This window comes from Sminthopsis crassicaudata, chromosome 3 (assembly GCF_048593235.1).
Source record: "Sminthopsis crassicaudata isolate SCR6 chromosome 3, ASM4859323v1, whole genome shotgun sequence".
Classification (NCBI taxonomy): domain Eukaryota; kingdom Metazoa; phylum Chordata; class Mammalia; order Dasyuromorphia; family Dasyuridae; genus Sminthopsis; species Sminthopsis crassicaudata.
The window spans coordinates 339,509,529-339,536,019 of NC_133619.1; the positions used below are offsets into that span (position 1 = coordinate 339,509,529).

The window sequence follows — 26,491 nt, forward strand, 5'->3', positions numbered from 1 at the left end:
GAGCTTCCTTGAAAGACCATTGTCTTTTCAAGAATATGTTGGAGGTTTGGGGAAGTCTTCCAGAGTTGTCAATATTTCTGTGTGAATATAGTTCTAAGTATTTAGTCATATACAAACCTGTGAGGTGCTTATGAGCATGCCAGAGTTAGATTATGATGCAATGGAAGCTATGCCCATGTAGCAGAGTTAAGAAGCATCCCTTAGGCCTACTAAACTTGAACAATTTTACCCTGAAGATCAACAAACAACTATATTTCTTCAAGGGGGGGAAGTGTTGGACTAGAAGATAACCTCCTAAGATCTATAAAATATTCCAGGTTGACAGCAAGAAAAGAAGTGTGGCTAAGAACTGTAGGTTCTCCATCAATGAGGGGAGAGACCTTTTGTTGTTGTTCAGGTTATGTCCCACTGTTCACAACCACAAAGATCATAGCACACTGACACTATCCATGGGATTTTCTTGGCAAAGATACTAGAGACTGCCATTTCCTTCTCCAGTATTGACAAACAGGGTTAGGTGACTAGCCCAAAGTCTCATAGCTAGTAAGCATCTGAGATCACAGTTGAACTCGGGTCTTCCTCATCCTAAGCCCAGCCTCTATCCATTGAACAAAAGAATAAGAAAGGGAGTCCCATTCCAATGGGCCTTAAGACTGAGGTTTATATAATAGTCTTAGAATTTTTGCTGTCACTCAATTTACCTAATTTTCCCAGCAAGAATGTAGAGCTGGCTTCAAAGTCAGGAGTACCTGAGTTCAAGTCCCATCTCTTGCCCATGCTGACTTTTACTCATTAGTGCTCCAAATAATTCTGTAAGACTATTAAGTTTCAGCACAACTACAAGTCTGTACTGACTAAAGTGGTTATTACTGAGAGCTCCCTACAGCAATAAAATATCAGGTAGGGTCAATTACACACACACACATACTCACACATACAAACATGCATATTATACGTAATTATGTATTATTATACACAATATATAATTTGTAATTATGCAACATTATATAGTATAAATATATATGTATATATATATATACAAATATACATATAGGGATGGGGACAGTAGAATTATAATTAGGAAAGAAAAATGAAGCAAGGAAAAAAAGTCAAGGAAGGAAAACTTAAAGAGCTTTTTTTTTTTTTTTTTTTTTTTTTTAAGAGGAAAAGCCATCATGTCTGAGAAAATCAGAATGATAAATAATTTATCTAAATAACTTAGTACATGCAGAAAATATTGTTGCTAGGAAGCTTCATAGGAGTAAGGGGCAGGATCAGGGTTATTTTCTGAGATAAATCACATTCATGTTTGACTCTAACTGCATTTTCTTATAGGAAAGAATCCCCAATACAACAAAAGTAGCTCAAGATTTTTTATTTCTATTTACCACTACTAAAGTTTTTTTTTTTTTAAGTTATAATAGTAATATTGTGAGATGTATAATGGGTGCAAATTATATAGTGATCATGGCCCAAGATAACCTTAGGAAAGTCTGACCACTCCACACATAGCACATGAAAAGAAACTTGGGCAGTTGTAATTAGGAAACAGTGGTTAGTAGTTAAAGTAAACAAATAACAATTTTAGTATCTTGACTAATTCATGTTGTTTCCTGAATGATGTGCAAAATTTTCCTGGTTTGGGATACTTAACTAAATTCTAAAGAGGATTGAGCACCCTCTTCTGGACATTAGGCAGCATTGAAACTAAGATGCTCCAATTCTGCCATATTGTGTCTCAGGGGAATCTTACCTAGAAAAAGATAAGATCATTCCCATGTACTAAAATCTGAATTAATATATAACTGAGACATCTAAATCTTACGAAGGTACAGAGGAAAAGAGTATAACACACAAAAGTTTGACTATTTTATATGATGTGTTGACAAATAATGCTTTTTTCCTACATTGATATGGGTTTCTAACCCCGTGATATTAGATTTCTGAAACAAGGTTTAACTTTGGAGTTATTGTAGTTCTAAGAACCTAGAGGATTTCTTATGAGATTATAGTAATGGTGTTTATATAGTGCTTTATAGTTTGCAAAAGTTTAAAAATATTTCGCTTTATCCTTACAGCAACCCTAGAAAGAAAATGCTGCTATTCATTCATTCATTCATTCATTCATTCACACATCAGAAAACTGAAGCAGACTAGTAGACATCCCAATTTCTATTTGAACTCTAGTCCTCCTACTCTAAAACAAATGCTCCATCTACTACCATGAGCTAACTGTCTGAAATAATATAATCGGGAAAGATTTGGAAGGATGGATGGATTTTGGATTCAAAATTCCTAAACCAGCTTATAAAGTTAGGAGGAAAAATTTTACTTTGAAAATTAGCATATTTTCTAACATGTATTTCAACATATTTAACATGTATTGGACTACCTGCCAGCTAGGGAAGAGAGTTGGGAGGAGGGAAAAATTTGGAACAAAAGGTTTTGCAAGGGTCAGTGCTGGAAAAATTACCCATGCATATGCTTTGTAAATAAAAAAGCTTTAATTAAAAAAGAAACAAAATTTAGCTTATTTAAAAAAAAATTCCCACCTGCTTTTTTTTAGTTTACAGAATTTAGAAAACAAGTTAATCCCTTTTGAAAAGATGTATTAAGTTGTAGCCATATCTTATGATGTAATCTATAAATGGCTATCTAGTCCCTATTCCTACCTTGTTTCTGCTCTAGACATCAGTTAGGTTGAGTTTAGGGATCCATTTTTGGGATTGTCTATTCTGCTCTTAATCACTTCAAGGCTCATGGTAAGGGAAAGGTATCTGTTCTCTCTCTCTCTCTCACACACACACACACACACAATCATAACTGAATTCAAAATGGAAAGGTGCATGGTGGATGTGAATAGAATGCAAATACAACCAAGAAGAAACTCTGAAGAATAAAATTAAAGGATCTCATCAAGGAACTCTAGGAGAGAAAGAAACTAGCAGGTGATGTGTTAAAAGTGAGGTATTAGAGGTTGAGTCAGAATGCTCCACTAGTGGTATTATTGCCGTTCAGTTGATCAATTATGTCCAACTCTTCATGATCCCATAGACCACAGTACACCAGGCCCTTCTGTCCTCCACTATATCCCGAAGACTGTTAAACTCATATTCATGGCTTCCATGATACTATCTTATGCTCTGCTTTTCCATTCTTTTTTTGCCTTTAATCTTTCCCAGCATCAGTGTTTTTCAATAAGTCCTGTCTTTTTTCATTATGTGGCCAAAGTACTTAAGCTTCAGCTTCAGTATTTGACCTTTCAGAAAAGAGCCTGACTTAATTTATGTAAATATTGATTGACTTGACCTCCTTTGCTATCCAAAGGATTCAAGTCTTTTTCAGCACCTCAATTTGAAAGCTTCGATTCTACAGATTCTGCAGCACTCAGCATGTAGTCCAATTCCTGTTCCACTATTACTCTTCGAGTTTCAGGAGGAAGCTGGAGGAAATGTAAAGGTTATTATAACTGGAAAAAAAAAAAAAAACAGGAACAAAATTAAAATCAAGCAGTATTGCTTTCTTTTCATTGTCACTTATTATCCCGTTTAACCCAAGCAAAGATCCCATCTCTTCGACTCCCCTTTCTCCTAAAATTGTTTTTTTTTAAGCAATCCTTTTTGTTGTCCTTAAATCATTTTGCAAGACAATGAAATAAATGCTCTTATTTTTTTGTTTGTTTGTTTTTTTATTTATTTCCCAAAAATTTATTTGGCGTCTATTCAATTTTACAACAAAAAATATATTTAAACATACACCAGTAGCAATTTATCAACTTTTCCCTCTCATTCTGCTGCTTAGGATTTTCTTTTTTTTTTTTTAATTATAACTTTTTATTTACAAGATATATGCATGGGTAATTTTTCAGCATTGACAACTGCAAAACCTTTTGTTCCAATTTTTCCCTTCCTTCCCCCTATCCCCTCCCCCAGATGGCAGGTTGACCAATACATGTTAAATATGTTAAAAGTATATGTTAAATACTATATATACAATATATGTATAGTTATTTTGTGCACAAGAAGAATGGGACTTTGAAATCATGTACAATTAGCCTGTGAAGGAAATCAAAAATGCAGGCAGACAAAAATAGAGGGATTGGGAATTCTATGTAGTGGTTCATACTCATTTCTCAAGAGTTCTTTTGCTGGGTACAGCTGGTTCTATTCATTGTTGCTCTATTGGAACTGATTTGGTTCATCTCATTGTTGAAGAGGGCCACATCCATTAGAAGTGATCATCATACAATATTGTTGTTGAAGTGTATAATGATCTGGTCCTGCTCATTTCACTCAGCATCAGTTCATGTAAGTCTCTCCAGGCCTTTCTGAAATCATCCTGCTGGTCATTTCTTACAGAACAACAATATTCCATAACATTCATATATTATAATTTATTCAGCCATTCTCCAATTGATGGGCATCCACTCAAGTTTCCAGTTTCTGGCCACCACAAAGAGGGCTAACACAAACATTTTTGCACATACAGGTCCCTTTCCCTCCTCTAAGTTCTCTTTGGGATATAAGCCTAGTAGAAACACTGTTGAATGAAAGGGTATGCACAGTTTGATAACTTTTTGAGCATATTTCCAAACTGCTCTCCAGAATGGCTGGATGTATTCATAATTCCACCAACAGTGTATCGTGTCCCAGTTTCCCCACATCCTCTCCAACATTCAAATGCTCTTATGTTGATGTTCTTACATGTGGTCTTGCTTTGATCTTCTATACCAGGGGTTCTCAAACTACGGCCCCCAGGACCAGATGCTCCCCACCTGGTTATGGCAAATGGGCTGAGGGGTGGAGATAGAGTGTGAGCTTTTGTTTTTACTATAGTCCGGCCCTCCAACAGTCTGAGGGACAGTGAACTGGCCCCCTATTTAAAAAGTTTGAGGACCACTGTTCTATACATTTCTTTTTAAAATTTCAGTTGGTTGATATCCCTGTGTATCTATATTGGTCTTTGATTCTTTAGAATTATAAACTAAATAGTGTTATCACTGGATCAAAGAGTATGCACAGTTCAGTGATTATGGGGATATATTATCAGTAGTGTTTTAAGGCTCAAAGAGATAATGGATGTCATTTGGAAGTCTTAAAGCTATATAAATTCCTATTTATCATCTGTCAGTCACCAATTTTCCAGTCTCATGATGATTATTTCCTGAGCCTTCTACTCCACTCCTGTTTAACTCGCAATGTTTATATATCATAGGAGTGAATTGGTAAATATTTAATAATAGCTCTCCAGGAAAAAAAAAAGTATGTACACTTAAATTTAATGTGCATTATTAACACTTAAGACTAATCAATCAGAAAAATGACAAAGCTTGATTTGTATTGGTTGCCAATTTTCAAATGGGATATAGTTCCTACTATGTTTTCAGAATCTTCAATTATTTTAACTTATATTTTTCTTATTAGTGATTTGGCATATTTTTTTCAAATGATTATTGATAACATTTTGAGTTTATTCTTTTGAGAATTCTGTGTTTATCTCCTTTGACTATTTATATAATTAGAGAATGGTTTTGTACCATTTCCCAATATATTTTAAACATCAGAACTTTATCAGAGAAGTTTGCTAGAAAGATTCTCCTCCCCCCACTTAACTGTTTCCTTTCCAATTCTAATTTCATTGATTTTGTTTTTGGAAAAGCTTTTCAATTTTATGTAATTAAAATTGTCCACTTTAGGTGATGTGATTCTCTCATTCTTTGTTTGCTTAAGAGCACTTCCCCCTGTTCATAATTTTGAAAGGTATAGCCTATCCTTCTCCTCTATTTAAATGACCTTTTTATATCTATGTTTTATATTGATTTGGATCTTTTTGTGGAATATGGTGTCAATTTCTTGCTTAGGTATACTTTCTCCCAGACTGCTTTCTAATTTTCTCCAATATTTTCTGGTCAAATAATGAATTCTTCCTTCATAGTTGGTATCCTTGGGTTTATCAAAACCTGATGCGATTATGTTCAATTGCTTCAGGGTCTTATGCACTTAATTTGCTATACTGATCAGCTTTTCTATTTTTTAACAAATATCAAATTGTTTTGATAATTAGTACTTTGCAATATTGACCAGTAGGTGATAGGTGACAGTAAATAGAATGTGTGGCTAGAATCAAGAAGACTAATCTTTGTGAGTCCAATTTTGGAATGAGACACTCACTGGCTGTGTAACTCTGGGCAAGTTACTTAACTCTGCCTATTATCTGTAAAATGGGCTCAGGAAGGAAATGGCAAACCAGTCAAGTATCTTTAACAAGAAAACCCTAAATGGGCTCCCAAAGAGTTAGCCATGACTGAACAACAATTACTTTGCAATGTAGTTTGATATCTGGTACTTCTAGAACCCCTTCTTGCCAAGGCCTCAAGGTTGTTGTTTTTTGAACAAGCATTTTTATTTTAAATAAAAAAAAAAATTGGCTCAAGTTTGAAAAATGTAAGGAAACAGCACCTATTTTCCCTTGAGGAAATAGCCAAGGATTTCAATTGAGACAGAAAATGCAACAATATTCAGCAAAACAGTGTCCAGTATAGCGATGTCTGATGGAGTACAGTACAGTAGGCCTATTGAGATTATGCATTCAGCTAAGTAGCAACCACAGAGATAGAGAAACCTGTTTTACTGAAACTATGGGGTTTGTTGAAAACAGGTCAATGTGTGGTGACTAAAGTGGTACAGAGACATAATTTCTAGGTAATTTAATCTTATTATAAGATTAACACATTTATGAATAAGTTATGTCTCTTAGACCAAAGATCCATCATAGTGATGATCTTAGTTTATATGCTCTTGGAAGAGTAGGTGTTCACTGAAGGAGGCAAACAACTCTGACTAATAAATAATGATAAAATGAATATTACAATGAGATGTGGGCTATATTATTACAATGAGGGTCTTGGTAGCTTGATCAGAGGGAATTTCCATCTCAACACTTCCCAGTCCTATCTAAGCAAACCTCATGAGGAGGAATGCATCCATTGATCCAAGCTTAGAATTTCCTTTGTCTGATTAGATCTTGGCCTGGATAAATCACTAAGATTTCACACACTGGTTGGTTTCTGGATGAGAAAGTAGAAAAAGTGAAAAGTTTGGTCCTAATACAATCATTAGTCATTAATAAGTGAAGGGAGCAGTAAGAGGGCATCACTACATTTCAGTGACTTGACTTACTTGAAGGATTGTTATCCTTATAGGTATACACTATATGCACACATTATTTTATATATTTGTGTGTGTGCATGTATGTGTATATATGTATACATATATTTTTCTCCAGAGGTATGCCCCATATACCTGTTCCTTCTATCTGTGCCTTTCCATAACTATTTGCCCATCCCACTAATGTGTGTTTTGTGGCAGAGCCTGTTCCAGGTTTATAGAAGTGTTTTGTTGGTATTTTTCTTACCAATCTATTTCATTAAATGCATTTGCTTTAAACTAATGACATCCTTTGGTCTGAAAATTAAAGGCAAGAGCACAGATAGGAAAATCATAAACTATGATATTGACATATAGTATCTTGAACCTAAGGTACAGTTCCCTCATTTTAAAATTCTCAATATTTTCTTATTGCCTGTATCAACAAATAGGAAGAGAATAGCACAGAGGTAATCCACATTCAGGGACAAATATATTGTTATATCTTTAAATTGTATGTCTATAAGTGGACAATTTACTCATTTGATCAAGGATTATCTAACTAATCCAATGCAATATTTTGTTTATATCCCTGTTATTTCAAAAAAGAAACCAATTAATCTTTTCCCTTTTCTTCTTTTACCCCATAAGCAATGACTTCTTGTAGCACATAGTGGTGCTTAATAAATGCTTTTTGACTCATTGATTATAGCAGATATAGACAGCAATGGCCAGTGAAGAGTGTCTGTTTAAATTAAAATATCCATATATTTTTGTGTCAATATTTAAATTTCAATTTTCTGCTTAAATAGACTGTATTTTGGAAAACAGTTTAAGTAGGATAGGTTCTTTGTGTTCATTTGGTGCCTTTTATTTGCTGCTTCCTTAATAAGCTGTTTAAGAGATTGGTTTATTCTTATCTATTTCCTGTTTTGTTAACTGAGCTTCTGGGGGAATACAGATGGAGTTTAAATTCCAGATTTCTAGTAGGGAAACTTCTTCTGCCAAATTATTCATTAATCAATCTTCAATTTAGTCTTAAGAGTATCCTGAAGGGACAGCACAGTGCTGTCCCTTTAAGTTCAAATCTGCTCTAAGACACTTAACACTTCACACTTCTTAGCTGTGGGACCTTGGGCAAGTCATTTAACCCCAATTGCCTAAGGGAAAAAAAAGAGTATCCTGAGGATGAGAGCTTGAGTTCAGTATCATATAGTTAGTATCTGTGAGAAGTTGAATTTAGGGGCTCCTGATTCTCTTCACTGGCCTTCTATTCATTATTATATACTGCTTAGTTATTTTATATTTTACAAGTATTTATCCATTTATATTAATCTTTTTGACATATTAAATGCATAAAATTTCTGATGGGCTTATTTCTTTTGCATTCACTCTGATTTCCCTCAATTTCTGATTTTATTTTCCTCCCTTAGAATACTCAATTCTTTTCAAAAATAACTTTATAATAATTAGAATTACAGATCTAGAACTAAAATATCTTAAGAAGCCTTAAAAGTCTAGCCACCTTATTTCATAGATGAGGTCATTGAATCACAAAGACTAACGGCCTGGCCCAGACTCAACTGGCTAATAAGCTATAGGCTAAGAGTCTATGTCTTCCTAACTCTAAGTCTCGCAATTCAATTGTTCTTTTATTCTCTTATTTATTTTTAAAATCCATTTCTTTATACTTTATTTTGGTGTATTAATTTGTTCATGTTCTAACTTCTTTAACTTTAAACTTTCCTTCCCCCCTAAGTTTTCATTGTTATGTCTTTGCTTTTGACAAGTTCCTTATGTTTTGATATGCTGCATCTGTAATTATCTTTAAATTTAAGGTTTTCTATAATTTAATTTTTAACTCTGGCATTAATAAGTTATTCTCTTAATCTCCACACAAGCTAACATTAAAAAAAAAAACTAATCCATATTTTTATTGTTGATTGCTAATGTTATTACAGCATGATCCATAAATGTATTTAAAATTTCTACATTTCTTATATTATCTATAATTTCTTTGTGATCTAAGATCTGGTACTTCTGTTTCATTTTCCTATTTCTTTTGTTGTTTTTGATAGGGATCCTGAAGATTCCTTGAGACCCTATAGCATTTTCCTTCTAGTCTATTATCCCAATTTTTAGGAGAGTTAACAAATCTTCTAATTTGTGTTCCATGGCCTACAGAATACGTCATTTGTGATGACAAATGACTGAGTTCCAAAACAATATATGACAAATGAGAACTAGTCAACTTGGATCAAGATTATAATCAAACACTAAAATGAAGATCTTAGCTATATTTCAAAGAGGGGGAAACAGAGGCCTTACTGAAGGATAGATGTAGGCGGCCAGAAATCTGGAAAGGTATACTTGAATCAAGGACAACAGGGTGCTTATATTTAAACACCAGTAGGTGTGATTGATGATATAAGGGTTCTCTAGTTAAACATATACTTAATGTGATAAAATGATGTAATCACTCCAGTTGGCATATACTTAGTGCATTATGGTGATGTAATGGGTACAGTTGGTACATGATCAGTTGCTGTAGTGATGTAATTGTACTGAAGTTATTTATGCGCTGAGAGTATTGGGAACTGAGAGTCTCAGTCACAGACACAAAGATTCAGACTCTGGACTCTCGACTCCACCTTTGATCAGCCACTTTGTGGCCCTCTTGCCTCCACCACTTCTCCACCTAAAGACCAAGGCCCATCCAGAGATTCTCCAGAAAACTAGCGTGGACATTACAGATACCAAAGTAGGAAAAGATCTGGGATTAAAATTTTAAGTCCAAATCCAGTGATTCATTTACCACACAAGGCTGTAATCATAGAATCCCAGAAATGGAAATTACTGCAGATCACCTGGTCCAGCTCACAATTACACAGAAATTCTTTCTACAATATCCCTAGCAAATGATTATTCAGCCTCCATTTGAAAATTTCTTTACAAGGATATTGATGAACTAAAAGAATGGGTAACTCATTGCTTCCAGGGGTAGCTCATACCGTTGTAATTTTGATCGCTATTAAGGTTTTCTTCATAACAAGCTGAAATTTACTTCTTTGTAACTTTAACTTAATGGCCCCAGTTCTTCCCTCTCATATTTTTTATAATATGGTGCTACAAGCTCAACAATACTCCAGACTGAAGTCTATTACAATACTAGACAAAACAATAAATCTAAATAAAATCTTAAAATGTCTATATCCGTTTGATATTTGTACTTTTGTTCTTAGAAATTAGTAAACATCATGTAAGATGAATTAATGTAAAGCCTCAATTAATCAGAATACTTAAGGTTTGCTGTACACTCTCAAGTTAATTTTGGTTTACCTGAAATGGAATTGTATACAATGTACAAGACACAAAAAAGGATGCTTTAAAAAACATATATATTTTAAAAGCTTTCTAAAATATACTTGTTCATTCAGAACCTTAGTAAGAATACTATCTCTGATGATTTACAATGCTAGACTGCCTAAGATTCAAAATTTTGAAGATAAATAATTGTTGTATAGGGCAAGAGATGTAGAAGATATAAAGATTCAGCTATATTCTGATGCTAGAATATACCCTGGAAGATGCTTTTTAAAACAAATCCCTGACATATGCTTGCTCTGTTGGGATTTTTGTCTTTTTCTTTTGAAAGTCAAATGTGGTTAAAAAAAATTGGGGGGAGGTATTTGAACCAATCAAGGTTCAAATTACAATATTACTAAATACAATAATACAAATGACAATAATTAATTCATGTACTTATTCAGTAACCTATATGCAGAGAATACAGAAAACCTAACATATGGTCTTATACTAACTACCCCATTCTCAAGGAACAGTCAATTTAGGAAGAAGAATCTATCATACCTTAAATGATAGCAGGTAACATAAATCGATACATAATTAAGAGCTACATTACCTATTCTAGGCTATGACTGAGGTAGTTAGAAGTTAACACAGTGAGAACTGAAATAGCTAGAGAAGGCTTTATAGAGATGGAATGGTGATGAAATTTTGGCTCCCCTCCCTTTTTCCTGTTATATTTCAAAATATATTAGTATGAACAAAAACTAGCATTACTAGATAACATAATGGGTTCTAGCAATGCAGATTTCTGCTGGGTAAGACTGATAATGCATTAGGGACAAGATAATTAAGAGGCCTGAGAAAAAGAGTCTTTCTGGGGAAAATGAACTGAGACCAAAGACAAAATTTTACTGAATACCAGGTCAGGAACCAGAGCTTTTCAGGTACACTAAAACTCAGGATCCAAAGTAAGAAAAGAAGCTAGGAGTCAGGTTAAGGATTTCATCATGAAGAGGTACTTACAGAAATCAAAGAGCCCATTTTCAGAAGCATGATGATTTGTTTCCTAAAGAGTCCCTACAGTTGTTTCCTCTAATATGGAGCCTTCCTTTTCTTGCTTTTCTTAAATCTCTGGTATCCAACATGGGGTTCTTTCTAGCTCAGTATTCTTGAAAATGGTTTATGGAAGAACATGGAAATTGGAAATTGCTTTCAATTCACAAATTTAAGATGTCTTCTGAACATCCGTAGTTTTTTCTTATTAGCTGCTATGAATTAGGGAAGCAGCATATTGCAGTGGAAAGAATGCCAAACACTGCCTAAGGATCTGGAGATAAGAATCCCAGATCTGCCACTTATTACCTTTATCATTTTGGGGGAAGTATCTGGGCTGTAGATTCTTGACCTGCAATATTAGATGATTAAGCTAAATGACTTCTGGGCCCTTCAAGCTCCAATGATCCCTATGAACAATCCATGAGTTTGTCTTAAGCATTTCTTGAACTTATATTTTTTTTAGTTTGTAAAATTGCACAATGTACTTTTGTTTGAAAGCTATACAAAAGAATAATTTTATGAATCAATCAAATTTAATGTAAGAAAACAAAACAAAAAAACGAATTCCAACCATAAATATACTAACTCAAAAATAAATGACTAGAGACAGAGCCCTACCCAGCTAATTTTCCATTTGAAGTAAAATTATAAAATTGAGCTCTTCTCCTAAGGTCTTAGTAGGTTTGAATAATAGACTCATCAACTTTTAATATCTAAGGTCAAATGTATTCTTTGTCTTACCCTTGATATGACAATGAGCAGAGAAGCAAGACAAAGTATAGAATTTTGACATCATTCTCTTACTATTTGATTTTCTACTGAAGAAAATACAATAGTAAATTAAATTGTACTAACCTATAACAACAGTAGCAAAATCAAAGTTATAGGTGGATATTTAAATTTTAAGACAAGTTAACAAAGAGATTTAATTAGGCTCATGGAACCTAAAATACTTTTTAAAAATCTTAATATTAAGCTACCTAAATTCATTATCTCTTCAAGAATAAATATTTTCAGATTCTATCTTGTTGACAAGAATCAACTGTTTAAAGCAGTGGCTCACAGCTTAAAGATACGACTTGGGAACCTAGAAGAAAACATTTTGGACACACAATAATCTGTCCATGAAAGATAAGAAATTAGTTTCCTGCTGGAGGAATGTTTTCATGTAGATATTGTAAGGCTAAGTCTGTCCACTTCATCTCTTGTTCTTTGACAGATTCCGTTGTGCCACCATTATCTTGTTCTGGTTCAGGAAGCTCATTCTGAAAATGTGAAAAAAGAACTCAGAATGACATGTTCCAAAAGAGCTGATATTTCATTAAATGAAAGTCAGCAATTAGCCCAGTAATTAACAAGCATAAATAAGTGTTTATTATATGTTAGGCATTGAAGACACAAAAGAAATTGTGAAAAAAAAAAAAGTTCCTGCCTTCAAAGAATTTACATTCTATAAGAAACATTTACATTTACAAGTATATATAAAATACTTAACAGAAAGAAAAAACAAGAATTTCTGGGGTGAAGCATTAGCATCATTCAGAAAATAACCAAAAACCACTGATTTCTTTTCTCCTTTTTTCTGCATTAAGAGAATTCATTTTCTTTTTCTTGATATAGTACATATAAGTCAAGGTTAATAGTTAAGAAAAATTAGCAATTTCCTAAGCTAGGATTACCTGTATAGTTTTAAGGGATTACTATGTGTTGGATAATTTTTTTTTGTCTAGTTAATATCAGTGAAAAATAGTAATTTCATGTGAAATTAAAATATGGTAGAAGAAAATTTAAACACTACTGACTTTTCCTTATTAAAACTAGCGTACATTCTGATAAATTCTACCAAGCTGTGAAGACTACAGAGCAAGAGAGCTACAGAGTTAGAAACTAATACACAGTGTATTTTATCAGGTAAGGTTTGATACAGTTAAATTCAGAGATGTTAATTCCAAGAAAGTTGGACATCAAATGAGAAACGTTTTTTAGACCTATTAACTCATGAAGACAGTTATAGTATGGAGGAGTTATGACTCAATTTAGTAGAGGACTAAAAGAATTCACACCTATGAAATGATGGATTTTGGACTACCAAAATCTAATAAAGACAGTTAACATTAGCTGGAATAAAAGATTAACACACCAACAAGACAAAAGTAAAACAAATCTATAAATCATAAGTTAAAAATATCTGATTCAGGGGGCAGCTAGGTGGTGCAATAGATAGAGCATCAGCCCTGAATTCAGGAGGACCCAAGTTCAAATCTGGCCTCAGACACTTTACATTTCCTAGCTGTGTGACCCTGGGCAAGTCACTTAACCCCAGCCTCAGGGGGGGGAAAAAAAAAAGAGAAAAATTCACTGGCTCTATTCTGCTCTTGGGTTGATTTCAATTGGCCTAAATTCTGAGTACATATGTGAAAGTTTTTCAGATAGATACAAGTCCTTATCCTACACAATGGATGTTTTTCCTTTTTTTCTTTTCCTTTTAGGTCTTCAGACACTTTTGCTTTTTCTTCTCTCTTGATCTGTAACTCAATTTAAGATATTGCTATTTATTGCACTTAGTAAAAAGTTTTATATTTTCTGTTCTTGATTTTTGAAAGTAGGTAACCTGAATATTTTACAAATCTTTCAAAAACAGTTAAGGTTGTTTTTACTTGCATATTACTCTTGACTATTTTCCATTACCATTCTCCCATCTGTTAAAAGAAAAATATTTTTCTCCTCTTTTCTAATTTTCTCTCATTTCAGTAGGTCCTCATTTTATACATGGGATGTATCATAAGCCTTTACTAAAGTGAAAAAATAATAGAATTATAATTTCTTAAAGAGTTGGAGGCAATCTTAAAAATTACTTAGTTTAGGCCTGAAGTATGATCTCCCCTTACATCTTTCCCAAGTGGTTATCCAGGCACAACCTATCAAGTATGTTAAAATCATCCGTTAAATCAGATTTAATTCTATAAAAAACAAATACATGGCTAAGAATATAAGTCTAGGGAAGTCTAAAGGATTAAGAGATCTAGGGAAGTCTATAAGCATAGAAGTTTGTTAAGTTTTTCCTAAAAACTTGGTGGATATGGAGAGTGAAACAGATGTCTCTCAGAAAATCTGGAAAGGTCTAGCATCAAAGTATGAAGGTTTACAACGAGTAACTGAATGACAGCTCAAGGTAAGACAAAGAAGAGAATATAATTTAGTTCTAAAGTTTTTATTTTTCCCATTTATTTTGGTGGTTTTGACTCTTAATTATTCTTGATTTATTTCTAGCTATCATACATTGAAAGAAGCTCTAGAAAGAGTCAGGAGACCTGTTACTAACTAGTTTTTGACCCTTACTCTTTGTATGTTAGCTGATTTTCTTTGACAGGATTGGATCTACCCATTCCCTCCTATTTTTACTGCCTCAGGTAAAGACTCTCATTATTATGAGTCTAGATCAGTGGTGTCAAATTCAAAACAAAAACAAGGCCACTTGTATCTAAAGATACCTGTGGCTGCATATTTACTTACAAAACTACACATTATTATCTTTGTTCTACTGTATTTTTATTTTTAAAATATTTCCCAATTACATTTTAATTTCTTCGTTTTTTCCTTATCTGCCCCTTAACTCTTTACAGGTTTCCCTTAACAGCAAATATGTTGTTCATAATGGTCTATTCATTCATTCCTAGGACTGTTACCTACCAGTGGTATTGCAACATCTTCATATGGTAATTTATCTTCTCTCCAGGCATCATCAATCAAATCCAGAATTCTTCCATCCCTCTGAACCTCACTGTCCATTCTTTTATGATTTTGATTGTCTTAGACCTATGGCCCACAAGTTACAGTTCAAAAATTTGTTGGCTAGTGGATTAAAAAAACAACAACACACACACAATAGTTAATTTTTCTGAATTATTCCAAACATACATTAAAATGTTTTGTGTCTGTGGACACGACCTGAGCTCAAAATAAGCCAAAATTGGCTACAGTTGGCTAATACATTTTTGATTTTTACTAGAATAAAATATAAGGATCCCCTTTGGATGTTTCTACACAAACCAATAAAACTGTGAATACTTCAAAATAAACATTCCTCTAAATTCTTGTATCCAAACTTTTCCCCATTTTCTTCAAGGTGCTTTCTGCCCTCTTCTCATTGGAACCTAAGTTATAAAAAAGTCACCTTCCTTCTCTGTTCTTTTAAATCACCAGACAGATTGTAAACTCTAGAGGGGAGGGATTTCCCTGATTTTCATCTCTGTCCCTATCTGGCAGTGAAAACATTATGAATTGTAACTTTATGTGGCTGTTGAACTCATATATTGAAGCCTCCATTAGACCAGGTCATTTAGAGCAAAGGCTGCGGTTTAAATCAGTTCTCTCAGAACACAATAGGTGGCCAATGATTTGCAGATTTTTACAAATTTTCCAAAATTGTGCAAGGCCCATGATGCTGAATAAATCCATCTAAGGATGGTTGTAAATAACACAGGAAATGGAGTTCCCTGAGATTTGTGGAATGAATTTGGAGACCTCTCTTTACCCTAACAGAACGCTGTCCTGTCTGTAGCGTCTCGGGAAAGGGTCCGATCAATCACCTCGCTGTAAAGAGTATGGAGAGGACCGAGTAGTTTGTGGACTGTCCCTTCAGCCTATGTTTTACCGAGGCACCCCCGGTCTCGGAACCGAGAGAGTAAACGATTAACCGTTTCAGGTTATCAGCCCAGGCCTGCTGCCGACGCTGTTCACTGACATGGCACGGAGGCGCTGCGCTAGTGTAAGCCCGGACGAGGCCGAACCCTACCTGGAGCGGCAGTTTGGGACCAGCGGGAGCAGAAGAAAAAGGAGAGGGAGGGAACGACAGTCCCCCCGAATCTCTTGTCCCTTAAGGGGTCAGGAGTGTGGAAGGAGAGAGCCGAGACGCTCGAGAAGTGACCCCAAAGGGAAAGGGAAGGTACAACTGCACAGCGACACGAGAAAGGTAACCAGACTATGGAGAGAACGCGAATGCGCATCCCGCGGTCATGGCGCAGGCGTGTTGCGCGAATCTCAATTCCAGGCGCTCTTCCGCCTTCAACCGCGGCGCCTTTTGCTCCTCCACTAGACGATTCGCTGGGGTCACGTGATCAGCAAAGCCCTTCCCTCCCTCCCTTTAGGCCTCGCGAATCAGAGAATTCGGCCGAGTCCACTCTACTGAATTAGGAAAAGGGGGAGGATGAACTTGGTTTGGTTCATAAAAGAGGGAAATATTTTTTAAAGGGCGGAGACGGGAGTTAAGAGGGGCGGAGGGAGGGGAGCTAGAACGAGGGGGTGAGCACAAGGAGGCGGTGCGGAACGTTGGTGGCGCGCGCGGCCGGTAGAGGTAACGGCGGGAGAACGAGAAAGGGGAGGGGGCGGACGCTGCACCGGCAGCGCCCCTTGGCGGCGGCGGCGACTGTGGCTGTGGACGTCTGGCTGCGCTGGGCTGCACGAAGTGCGTGGTCGCGGGGCCGAGGTCATTGAGCCGCACCGACCCCTTGATCCCTAGTCCGCAGGCGCGGGGTGGCGGCTGCGACCTTCTTCCCGGCGTCCCCTTCGCCTCCCTTCACTCCACGTCGCGTCCGCCGGCCGATGTGGGGACTAGTTGGACAATGGCTCCGCCTGGCGCTTCGGCCCACCCCGTTGTCAGGTGCCCGCCTCCCATCCTCGGGACCGAGGGCAGGGGCTGGCGGCCACGACTCATTCCCCCACCCACCTCGGGGCTCGCTCGAAGTGGGTTCCTCCTTTTTATAGCCGGGGCTGAGAGGGGGAGGAGGGGGCCGTGATCTGGGCGGAGGCCGTGGAAACCACGTGCCTGGCGCCGCGCAGTGGCGGCCGATTCAGAAGCAGTTCGAAGGTGCTGTAGGCGGAGACCATCCTCCTTCACTTCTCCACCTCGTCCCGAACACACCTCCAAGCTCCCCAAAAGTTCTGGAGACCGCGGTGCAGTGCACAATTTAGTTCAGACATTAAAGCACCTACCAAGCGAGGGCCCTTGCCAGGCGCTGGAGATATAAAGAAAGCTGGATAAATAAATCCCAGACTAACGGAGCTTTCCATTCTGCAGTCCTGCTCCTACTTAAGCCCGTTACTGTGGGCAAAGCCACTTTCTTGTCCAAAATGGAGGCATTCATCTCTGATCTTAACTGGAAACTTTGTATCTATTTCTTTGCATGTCGTCTTTCCCATTAGATTGTAAGATCCTTGAGGGCGGGCACGGTCTTTAGCCTCATTGGTGTAATTGCTTTTTTTTTTTTTTTTTTTTTTTTTAAATGACACCTCATCCCATGTTTTTTCTAGTCTATTGATGTTGTGGACATGAGTATTTTTAGTTCTATAAGGGCTAAAGGTTCTTAACCTGAAGAATTTCATGGGTATGTTTTTGAGAGCCCAGGAATTTGAATGGGAAATTGTCAAAAAAAATTGTCAACCAATCTATAATTGAAATTTAACATTTCTATCTATTACAAATGTGGCTAATAAATTGCAATAGCATTACCTGTACTTGTGACTTTGTCACTAACAGAAGTCACATATGATTTATGCTATGTTATAAGTCAGATGCGTTGGAATATTTATAATCGCCACTCCTTTGAAATTGCTGTGGATTCCAAGGACTTGTAGTCTTTTTGTCTGTGCACTTAGGTGAGACATAGCTGGTAAACCTTTGGAGTCCAAAGGTTTCATCAAATTGCCAAAGGGATCTATGATACAAAAACGTTTATTAACTCCTGGAATGATTTTTAGTTGCTTCCAATACCTTTCAAGTTTAACCCCTCTCTTCTCTCCCCCTACCACTATTGGCTAAGGGGAAATTTAGTGAAAGTTTTTTTTTTTCTTTTCTTTATTAAAAGTGGTTTACTAGAACAGGAACACTCATATCTGTGTAGAGCCTTGCAATATTCATTTTAAATGTGAAATTACAATTCGATTAGTGCTGTACAGAAGACATGGTGACATAGGTAGTAAGTCGATATCAAATTATTACATATGAAATTATATATGAATTTTTATTCATATATGAAAATTATACATATATAAGGTATATTTTGTTAAATTATAGCATTCTCATCAGATTGGTTTTGTGCTTGCGTTCAAAAGGATTTCTCTTTCGTTAATTTTTTCTTTTTGTTTTTTAATGTCTTTACATTTTGATCATTTTACTTTTTACCATAGAAGCAAGTTCAGCTAATGGATAAATTTCTAGACTTAGAGGCAAGAACATCTCACCTCTCACACAAGCTTTGTAACTTTGAGCAAGTCATTGAACTATTCTTAATATTACTACTTTGTAAAATGGGGCTGATATCTGTAAATAATAAACAGTGTCTAATTCCTGTAGTACATACATAAGCCTTATTGAGGAAGCAGCTGGGAATCAGATAGGACTTTAATTTGTACTTCACACCAGCTTTGTGATCTTGGGTTTTAGAATTTATGTCACACCCTGTGCAATTAAAATTAAGAATTGTATATAGTTGTTATGAAAAGAGAAAATGAAGTTGGAATTATTTAATTATATTCCTTCTTCCATGCCTCCCTTGATATTTGGAATGTACTCCATCTTCTTCAGTGCCACATAGAATCCCTAGCTTCCTTCTAGCACAGGTTAAGTGCTATGGAATAGTGCTATGGAATTCTTGTTCTTTGTCACCTCAAAAAAAAAAAAAATTAGAAATGTTTTTGTACATCTTTAGAATTTATTTTGCTTTGTTTCCTGATTGTGGCCCCTTGCTATTTGAATTATTTCTCTCTGATTGCTTTCAGTATTTTTCTCTTTGATCTGGAAGCTCTAGATTTTGACCATGATTTTTCTGGGTCTTTTCATTTTGGAGTTTTTAGGAAGTGATAGACGGATTCTTTTTATTTCTACTATTGGTTTTAAGAGATCTGAGCAGGCTTTCTTTTATGATTTTTTGAAATATGTTCCTTGATAATGGATTTCAAGGATTTTCATTGATTCTTTAATTTTTTTCTTATCTATTTTCTAAATCAGTCACTTATGTTATGACATTTTGTATATTCCTTAAAAAATTTTTTTTCAGTCTTTTGACTTTGTTTCAGTATTTCTTATTGTCACATAGGAGTCATTGACTTCTGTTTGGTGCAGTCATTTTTCAGGGAGGTTTTTTGGAGGACAAGAGTTTTGTATCCTTTGTGTCAAGCTGTGAATTCCTTTCTCAAGTCTTTCTTTAATTTATTTTTAATTTTTCACCTTGAGTGTTGTCATTTTATCTCTTCCAGGAATTTTTATTTAAGTATGTTTTTCTTAAGAGACTTTGTTGATGTTTTGGAGCTAGGTTTGTGTATTGGGCATTCTTGTTGTCCAAATAGTTTTTATGGTGTGATTTAAAAAAAAAAAACACTTTTAAAATTCATTCTTCCAACCTACTGCCTAACCTCAGACTTTATTGTAGGCCTTCCATTTGCCATAATGCACAGTCTCTTATCTTCTACCCTTCTCTTCCCCTCATTGCCTACCCCTAGAATGTTCCACTTGATTAATCTTAATTAGACACTGATTCCAGTGTCCATAGATACTTTCCTGACCTGGGTTGGAAAAAAAATGACTAACATTTTCTTGAATTTTCCCACCACAGTTCAATCTGGTGTCTTTTCTACATCTCATTGCCCCTCCTGCTCTTCTACCACCTTGGTTTTAACTTCTATATTCTTTTGAAGCTTCTTGATGTTACAATGTTACTTATATATTTCCTAAAGACAATATATATTGTATTTCTCATAGAATGTAAAATGCTTAAGGACTAGGACTGTTTCTTTTTTTGTCTTTATATTTCCTGTACCTTGTGAATTTGTTAGGAACAGGAGTTTACCATTTGGAATTAAAATGGTCAAAAAATTTTAAAAATTTAAAAAAGGAAGAAAGGTTGTGTGAGGACAGAAGGTTAGCTGAAATTGCTGGAGGAATGAGACACAATAGAATCAAGAAATCTAATTGGCATAGGTAAGCTGATACCTCCACTCCCTACCCCCTTTTTTTCTCCTAGTCTTCCTTGATCCATATTTGCTGAGACTGTTTTGAAGGCCTCCTCTTTAGGTAGTTAAGATTATGTTTTTGAGCTTCTGTCTTGTGTCATGACTTTTCTTTCTTCATTAGTTCTAGAATTTTCTTCACTTTTACCGTGTATCAGAATGGTTGAGGTATGTTTTAAGTGGCCAAGAAATGATTCTTTTCTTGAGAAATATATACGTATGTATTTCTATTTGTCTAAGCTTTTTTAGTGCCATGTAAAGTAAGTGTGTGTGTGTGTGTGTGTGTGTGTGTGTGTGTGTATGTGTGTGTGCGCGCGCGCGCAAGCGCGCTCACCCACTACTTGTGATTGGGGGAGGGATGGGTTATGTTTTCAGTTCCTATGTTTAACAGGCTTTTTGAGGCTGAACAAACAAATCATTCTTTTGATACTTGTACAAATCCAGAAAAATTATTTAATTCAAGAAAGAAATTTTTTGAAAATTTCTCTTTAGGGAATTCACCACTGCCATCAAGTGGTTGTGCTATTGGTTTGTGCTCTACATTTCAAGAAAAGAACTTTGGAAGTTTCTGATTCATGCCCTTCATTTTTAGCACAGAAAGGCTAAATGACTTGCCAAGGACAAAGTTTGTTCTCTTGACTGACTTTGTTTGTTGTAACATTATATATTTTATTTTATTTTTTTTTTTAGTTTGAGAGGACCTTAAAGATAATTTAGTCAGAATGCTATCTTTCCTCCCCACTTCTTTTTTATTATTATTTTTTTTATAGATGTCCAAACTAAGGTACAAGAAAGAGAAGTGATTTGTCAGGAACACAAACTAGTCATATTAAAGTCCTCTGACTACAAATGCATTTGTGTCAGTTAACTAGAGCAGTGAATAGAGAAAGTACTGAGCTTGGTTTTCGGGAAGACCTGAGTTCATATTATCATCTGATACTAACTGTATGACTGGATAAGTCACTTACTTTCTCTTTGCCTCAGTTTCTGCAACTGTAAAATGGGGATTATAATATGTATCTCACAGAGTTGTTGTGAGGTCAAAGTGCTTAGCATGTGAGTAGCCTATAATAGATGCTTATATATGCTTGTTCCTTTCCTCTTTTTCTCTGCTGTATTATTTACTATTCTACTCAATCCCCAAAAGACACATTTTTTTTAAAAGGTCAAGGTAATAATCGCTTGAAATACAAAAATCATTGGCATTTCCCTTCAGAATAATTTTTTAGTAGTTTTAAGGCTAAAAATGAATTTGTAACAGAAGCATTTTAATAATTTTTATAATTGAAATCATTCAAACCAAACAAAGAAACCAAAGTTTGTTTCATTTTAAAAAAATGTGAAAACCACTTTTGTTTCACATTTTCTGGTTATTCATGTAGTGTTTATGGAAAAATTATTATTTTTTTAAATTTTGCTTGCAATTATGGAGTTCTCTTAAGCATGGCTTTTCAACATTTCTGGATTATCTCAATCTTTTGCTTGCTCATCTCTCCAGTTCTCCAGTATTCATCTCTTAAATTCTCTAGAACTGAATGGTTCTTCTCTTCTCTGCTTCTGGGTGCTTGGCCTTGCTTAGTCTCAACATAGATTACATGAGTTCCTTTACTGACTTTTACTTCCTTAGGAATGAGGCCACAGATATCAAGACAGTGTTAAAGACTTGGGCCTCAGTAAGATGAGTGAATACTACCATATTTAGACTGTTCACTTCTACTCCTAGTGGCTTCCAAAGTTTCCGTTTTATGTTTCTGACCATCTTGGAGATTTTTTAGGTGAGCCTTCTGCTCTCACTATCTTTCAGGCTATAAATATCTCTGGTCACAGACAGTTCCTCCTGGATTGCATGTGCTGATATTAGTTTAACTAGCAATGCTGTTCTAATTGCCCAGGAATAATATTGTGGTGATATTTTGTATAGTTCTGGGATTGGTGAAGTTACTATGATTTCTTGTTGGATTTCTTGATCATTATTTGGTCTGATTTGATTTTTAGGTTTTTGCTGCAACAAATATGAAGGAGCAAGCTGCTTGTTTCTGTCCAAGCAATTTATCTACTCTTTTTTTTTTTTCTCCTAACCTTTCTTTCATTAATTTAACAACTATATATTAAGCATGTGAGATGGATTTAGATAAGTCCGACTAGAAATTAAAGTCAGAGACAATTTTTTTTTAATCTTTGTATCTCCAGTACTTAGCATATAGTTGTAAGAGTGCTCAAAAATCTAAATTCTTCCCCAAAAATGCCACACTTTTTATATTCTTAAACTGTCCATTAATAATTTTGACTATAGAAAAGTGTCATTTTATGACCTGTATTTATTCTCTTCCCAGCTACCAAAGTAGAGGTGATTTGGTCATGGAGGCTTTGTTGGAAGGAATACAGAGTCGGGGACAAGAAAGGTAAGGTTTTTTTATTTTTTGCTTTTAAATAAGAAGTAGGCTTTCTTTCCAGTGCTGATGTTTCTCCTAGCATTGGTACTTGAGTTCTTCATTGCTTATCATGAATTTTAAACAATTTATGTTGTATAAAAAATGACAGCATTCTGTGTTAAGATAACTAATGTAATTCTTGCAGTGAAGAATATGTTGTCTGTAGACAATATTATGTTTTCAGAATTTTTCTTCTTAATTAGAAGGTAAACATTTTCATTTATGAAAATTTGCACTCTGTGCTATTCAGATGAAAAATTAGAGAGATTTTCTAACAAAAGAAAAAAAAAATTTTTTAAGAATTGGAAAGCTCACTTATGTGTCTTACCATTATAAGAATAGCCTCTGTTGATTTCTTTGGGAGTTTATTAAAGCTGTCTTAATGTCTGGGTTTCAAGTTTCAGCAGTTCAGATTTCTTGACTGATTTACAGTGCAAGTTTTTTATACTCAAATCTCAATAATTTAGAATTTTCTTATTCTGTTAGTAGTTATCCAGGCTCTACCCTTATTTTTCTTTGCTTTGTCTTCTTTTGGACATTTTAGTGCTCAGTATTTTTTTTTTTTAATTTCATAGATTTTCAATTGGAAGAGGCCTTAAAGATAATGTGATCCAACTCAAACCTGAGCAGAATCCTTTCCATTCCCTTCCAGCCTCCCTAGTAAGGAGTCAGGAAGTTGTCTTTATAGCCCTACCTCTTTAGAAGATAAGTCATCTATGTTTCCATTTCCTAAATCTTAGTGATATTTTAACTTTATATTAATTACATTGGTTTTTTTTTTTTTTAATTTATGAGGCTACATTTCAGTTAATTTGAAAAATAATCATAAAATAATTTTCCCAGATCCATCATTAGTTATTTAGAGCAGTTATCCAGGGCACCTATTTGTTGACTCTTTGGTATTTTTTTTTTTTAAATTAAAAAGGTGAAATTGATGTTTCCTTTAAAAGGTTTAAAATGTCAGGAGAAGATTGCAATAATTGTAAAGAATTAAATCCAGAAATGTTGAAAAGCCAAGCTTAGGAGAAAGTAACTCCATGCTAACTGTTAGCAAAGACTCAAACAGACAAAACAAAACAAAACAACAAGCCATAATTTTTCCACAAGGACTACATGAATAACCAGAAAAAGTGAATCAAGAGTTGTTGGTTTTCACACTTTTTTTTTTTTAATGAAACAAACTTTGGAGAAAAGAATGATTTTAATTATAAAAATTATTAAAATGCTTATGTCACAAATTCATTTGATGTATTTGAAAAGATTGAATTCTAGAATTTAGAAAAGCCAGATTTTTTTTGTTATCTTTATCTTTTATCATATTCATAATGAGCATAGAGTAGCATAGATGATCCAGCAAATAAGACTGGGAATGGTCAGACAAGTAAGAGAGAGTATACTGGAAGGAAAAGTAGTCAATAGTTGTCAAATGAAACTGGTTCAGAAAGATTAGAACTGATAAAAGACTATTAAATTGGGCAACTATGAGGTCATTTGTAATTTTGGGGAGGATAGTTTCAGTTAAATAATGAGGTCAGAGGCCAAAATGCAGAATTGAATGATGATGAAATAATAGCTTAGTAATGATACTTCAAGAGGAGTGTTCTCAGGACTTAGTATATATAGATCATGATAAACTTTTATCATCTCCATATCTATATGAGGATACTTGAGTTCCATCTTTCACACCTGGCAGCTTAACAACTGCATTGTGTGAGAGGTGGGTCCTTAATTCAAAACATGATTGATTGCTTTCTTATCTTATGTCATAGTAAGGAAACTTCTTTTGCAGTAGCCAGGGAATAGGAGCCCCTCTACTCTTTATCATAATAATATGGAAGTTTTTAGCAATATAGGATTCCAGAAAAACAATAAAGTATTACAAAAGTGCCCAGTAAAAAACATGTCTAGGCTACAGTTCATATATTGTATATTTGTGTTGTGGTTCTCAATTAGGCTCTGCCAAAATGACTACTCCACTAGGAATATAGTCAATGGAACTGAATTCAGGGTTAGGTAATTAGTAAGAAGGTAACCTTCAGTAATTCAGTAATTGGTGTAATTTCACCAGTAATATGGTGAAAATTATATAACAAAAACTGGATTCAGTTGTTATTGTCTCTTACACTTAATATATTCTAAGTAGGCAACTCCTCTAGCATCAAGACCACACATTTATTGAATGTCTTCTTTGTTCCAGATTTAACAACAATAAAAAAGGTGGGAGACAAAAATAGTTCCCTCCCTATTAAGTAGCTCTGAGTCTTGATAGGAGAGATAACATGCAGATAACCATATACAAACAAAATATTTTCAGGACAAATTCTTAGACTGGAAGCCCTAGCATTAGTGGGGATCTGGACAGGGTTTTTGAAGAAGGTAGGATTTTCGCTGAAGAAAGAAGGAATCCAGGAGATGGAAATGGGAAGGGAAAACATTCCAGATATGGAAGACAGCCACATAAAAAGAAGCTGGATCTTCATTCAAATCTCCAATTGTCTATTAGACTGTAGGTCAGGAGAGAGATTAGGATTAGATAAATAGATCTGATGATCTTCTGTATAGATAGGATGATTTAATCTATGAAAGCTGAAGAACCAAAATGATTGAAAAAGAAGGACAGAGAGCCCAGGATGTAATCTGTGGTTAATAGTGTGACCTGAATGCAGATTCAACTAAGGAGACTGTAGAATGGTGTTATGATAAAAAGGTACAGTATCACCACAATCTTGAGAGAAGAGAGTATCAAAACAGAGAGATCAACAATGTCTGGGGCTACAGATAGATTGGGAGGGATGCTCAATGAGAAAAGGCCAATTAGATTTGGCAAGTAAGAGATTATTGCTTACTTTGGAAGAGCAGTTTAAGTTGAATCATGTAGAATGGTAAATGGGAATAGTGAATTGATTAGAGAGGTATGAGAGGATTGCCTTGCCAATTGAGATTATATGTGACATGTTATATATATTTGTAGTGGCCTCAGTCAGGAAGTTTTATGATTTTTCTCTATCTTTGTTCAATAATATGTGAATAATTGGTAAAACAGTGGATGGTAGAAGTAATTCAGTGTTGAGACTTGGCAAGGCAAAATTGGTTATATAGTAAAAGAACCATGGACTTGAGAGAGAAGGATAATATAGAGTTGAATTGGTTTATTGGGGGTCAGAATGGAGAAGGGAGAGTATAGGACTTTAAGAGGAATTGGGAACTGAAGAATTGAGGGATCAGATGTCATGATAAAGGTAAACAGGTTTGGAGTTAAAAGGCAAAGGCAAAAGGTAGAGTGATGAAAGGTTATGAGCAAATAAAGGAATTTTAATGTTTCCAAACATGGAGGTGGAACAAAAGTCAAGAGTAGCCACTACATCCTTATAGAGCTAAGGCTGAGTGGATGAATAAGTCATAGGAAATGAATACACTGAGGAACTGGTCAGTTAGGGTATCTGAAAGAGTATCAATATGTGAAAATCCCTTAATATTAGGGTGGAAGTTGAGGAGAGAGAGGCTGTGAGGCAGGTAATGAGTTTATTGAGGAAAAAGGGAAGTGAC

General features: G+C 35.1%; 2 protein-coding genes across 9 annotated transcripts in view; one reads left to right on the plus strand and one right to left on the minus strand.

The window, feature by feature from the left end:
- Positions 1–12,024: 12,024 nt before the first annotated feature.
- Positions 12,025–16,639, minus strand: ANAPC13 (anaphase promoting complex subunit 13). 2 transcript variants are annotated; one of them, XM_074301590.1, is made up of 3 exons: positions 16,306–16,639; positions 15,201–15,326; positions 12,025–12,775 (listed from the first exon to the last, which is right to left on the minus strand). In XM_074301590.1, the coding sequence occupies exons 2-3, from the start codon at positions 15,297–15,299 to the stop codon at positions 12,650–12,652; spliced, it is 225 nt and encodes a 74-aa protein (XP_074157691.1). In that variant the 5' UTR covers positions 15,300–15,326; positions 16,306–16,639; the 3' UTR covers positions 12,025–12,649. The 2 variants fall into 2 exon arrangements, with proteins under 2 accessions (XP_074157691.1, XP_074157690.1); XM_074301589.1 differs by having other exon boundaries at positions 15,201–15,362.
- CEP63 (centrosomal protein 63) overlaps positions 16,593–26,491 on the plus strand; it is a 39,927-nt gene continuing 30,028 nt past the window's right edge. For 3 of the 7 annotated variants that reach the window (XR_012488122.1, XM_074301582.1, XM_074301586.1), the window contains exons 1-2: positions 16,593–17,169; positions 22,847–22,915. Coding sequence is in view for 6 of the 7 variants with exons in the window: in XM_074301582.1 (XP_074157683.1) it covers positions 17,132–17,169; positions 22,847–22,915 (107 nt within the window). In the remaining variant the exon portion in view is untranslated. Of the gene's footprint in view, positions 17,170–17,226; positions 22,289–22,846; positions 22,916–26,491 lie in introns of those variants that run through there. The other 4 variants (XM_074301584.1, XM_074301588.1, XM_074301585.1 and 1 more) reach the window with 3 other exon arrangements.

Bases quoted from the DNA above. Each gene is read 5' to 3' on its own strand.
- ANAPC13 (XM_074301590.1), bottom strand. From the start codon at position 15,299: ATGGACAGTGAGGTTCAGAGGGATGGAAGAATTCTGGATTTGATTGAT. The intron at 12,776-15,200 runs GTAGGTAACAGT...TCACATTTTCAG, and splicing joins AAGATGTTGCAATACCACTG to AATGAGCTTCCTGAACCAGA.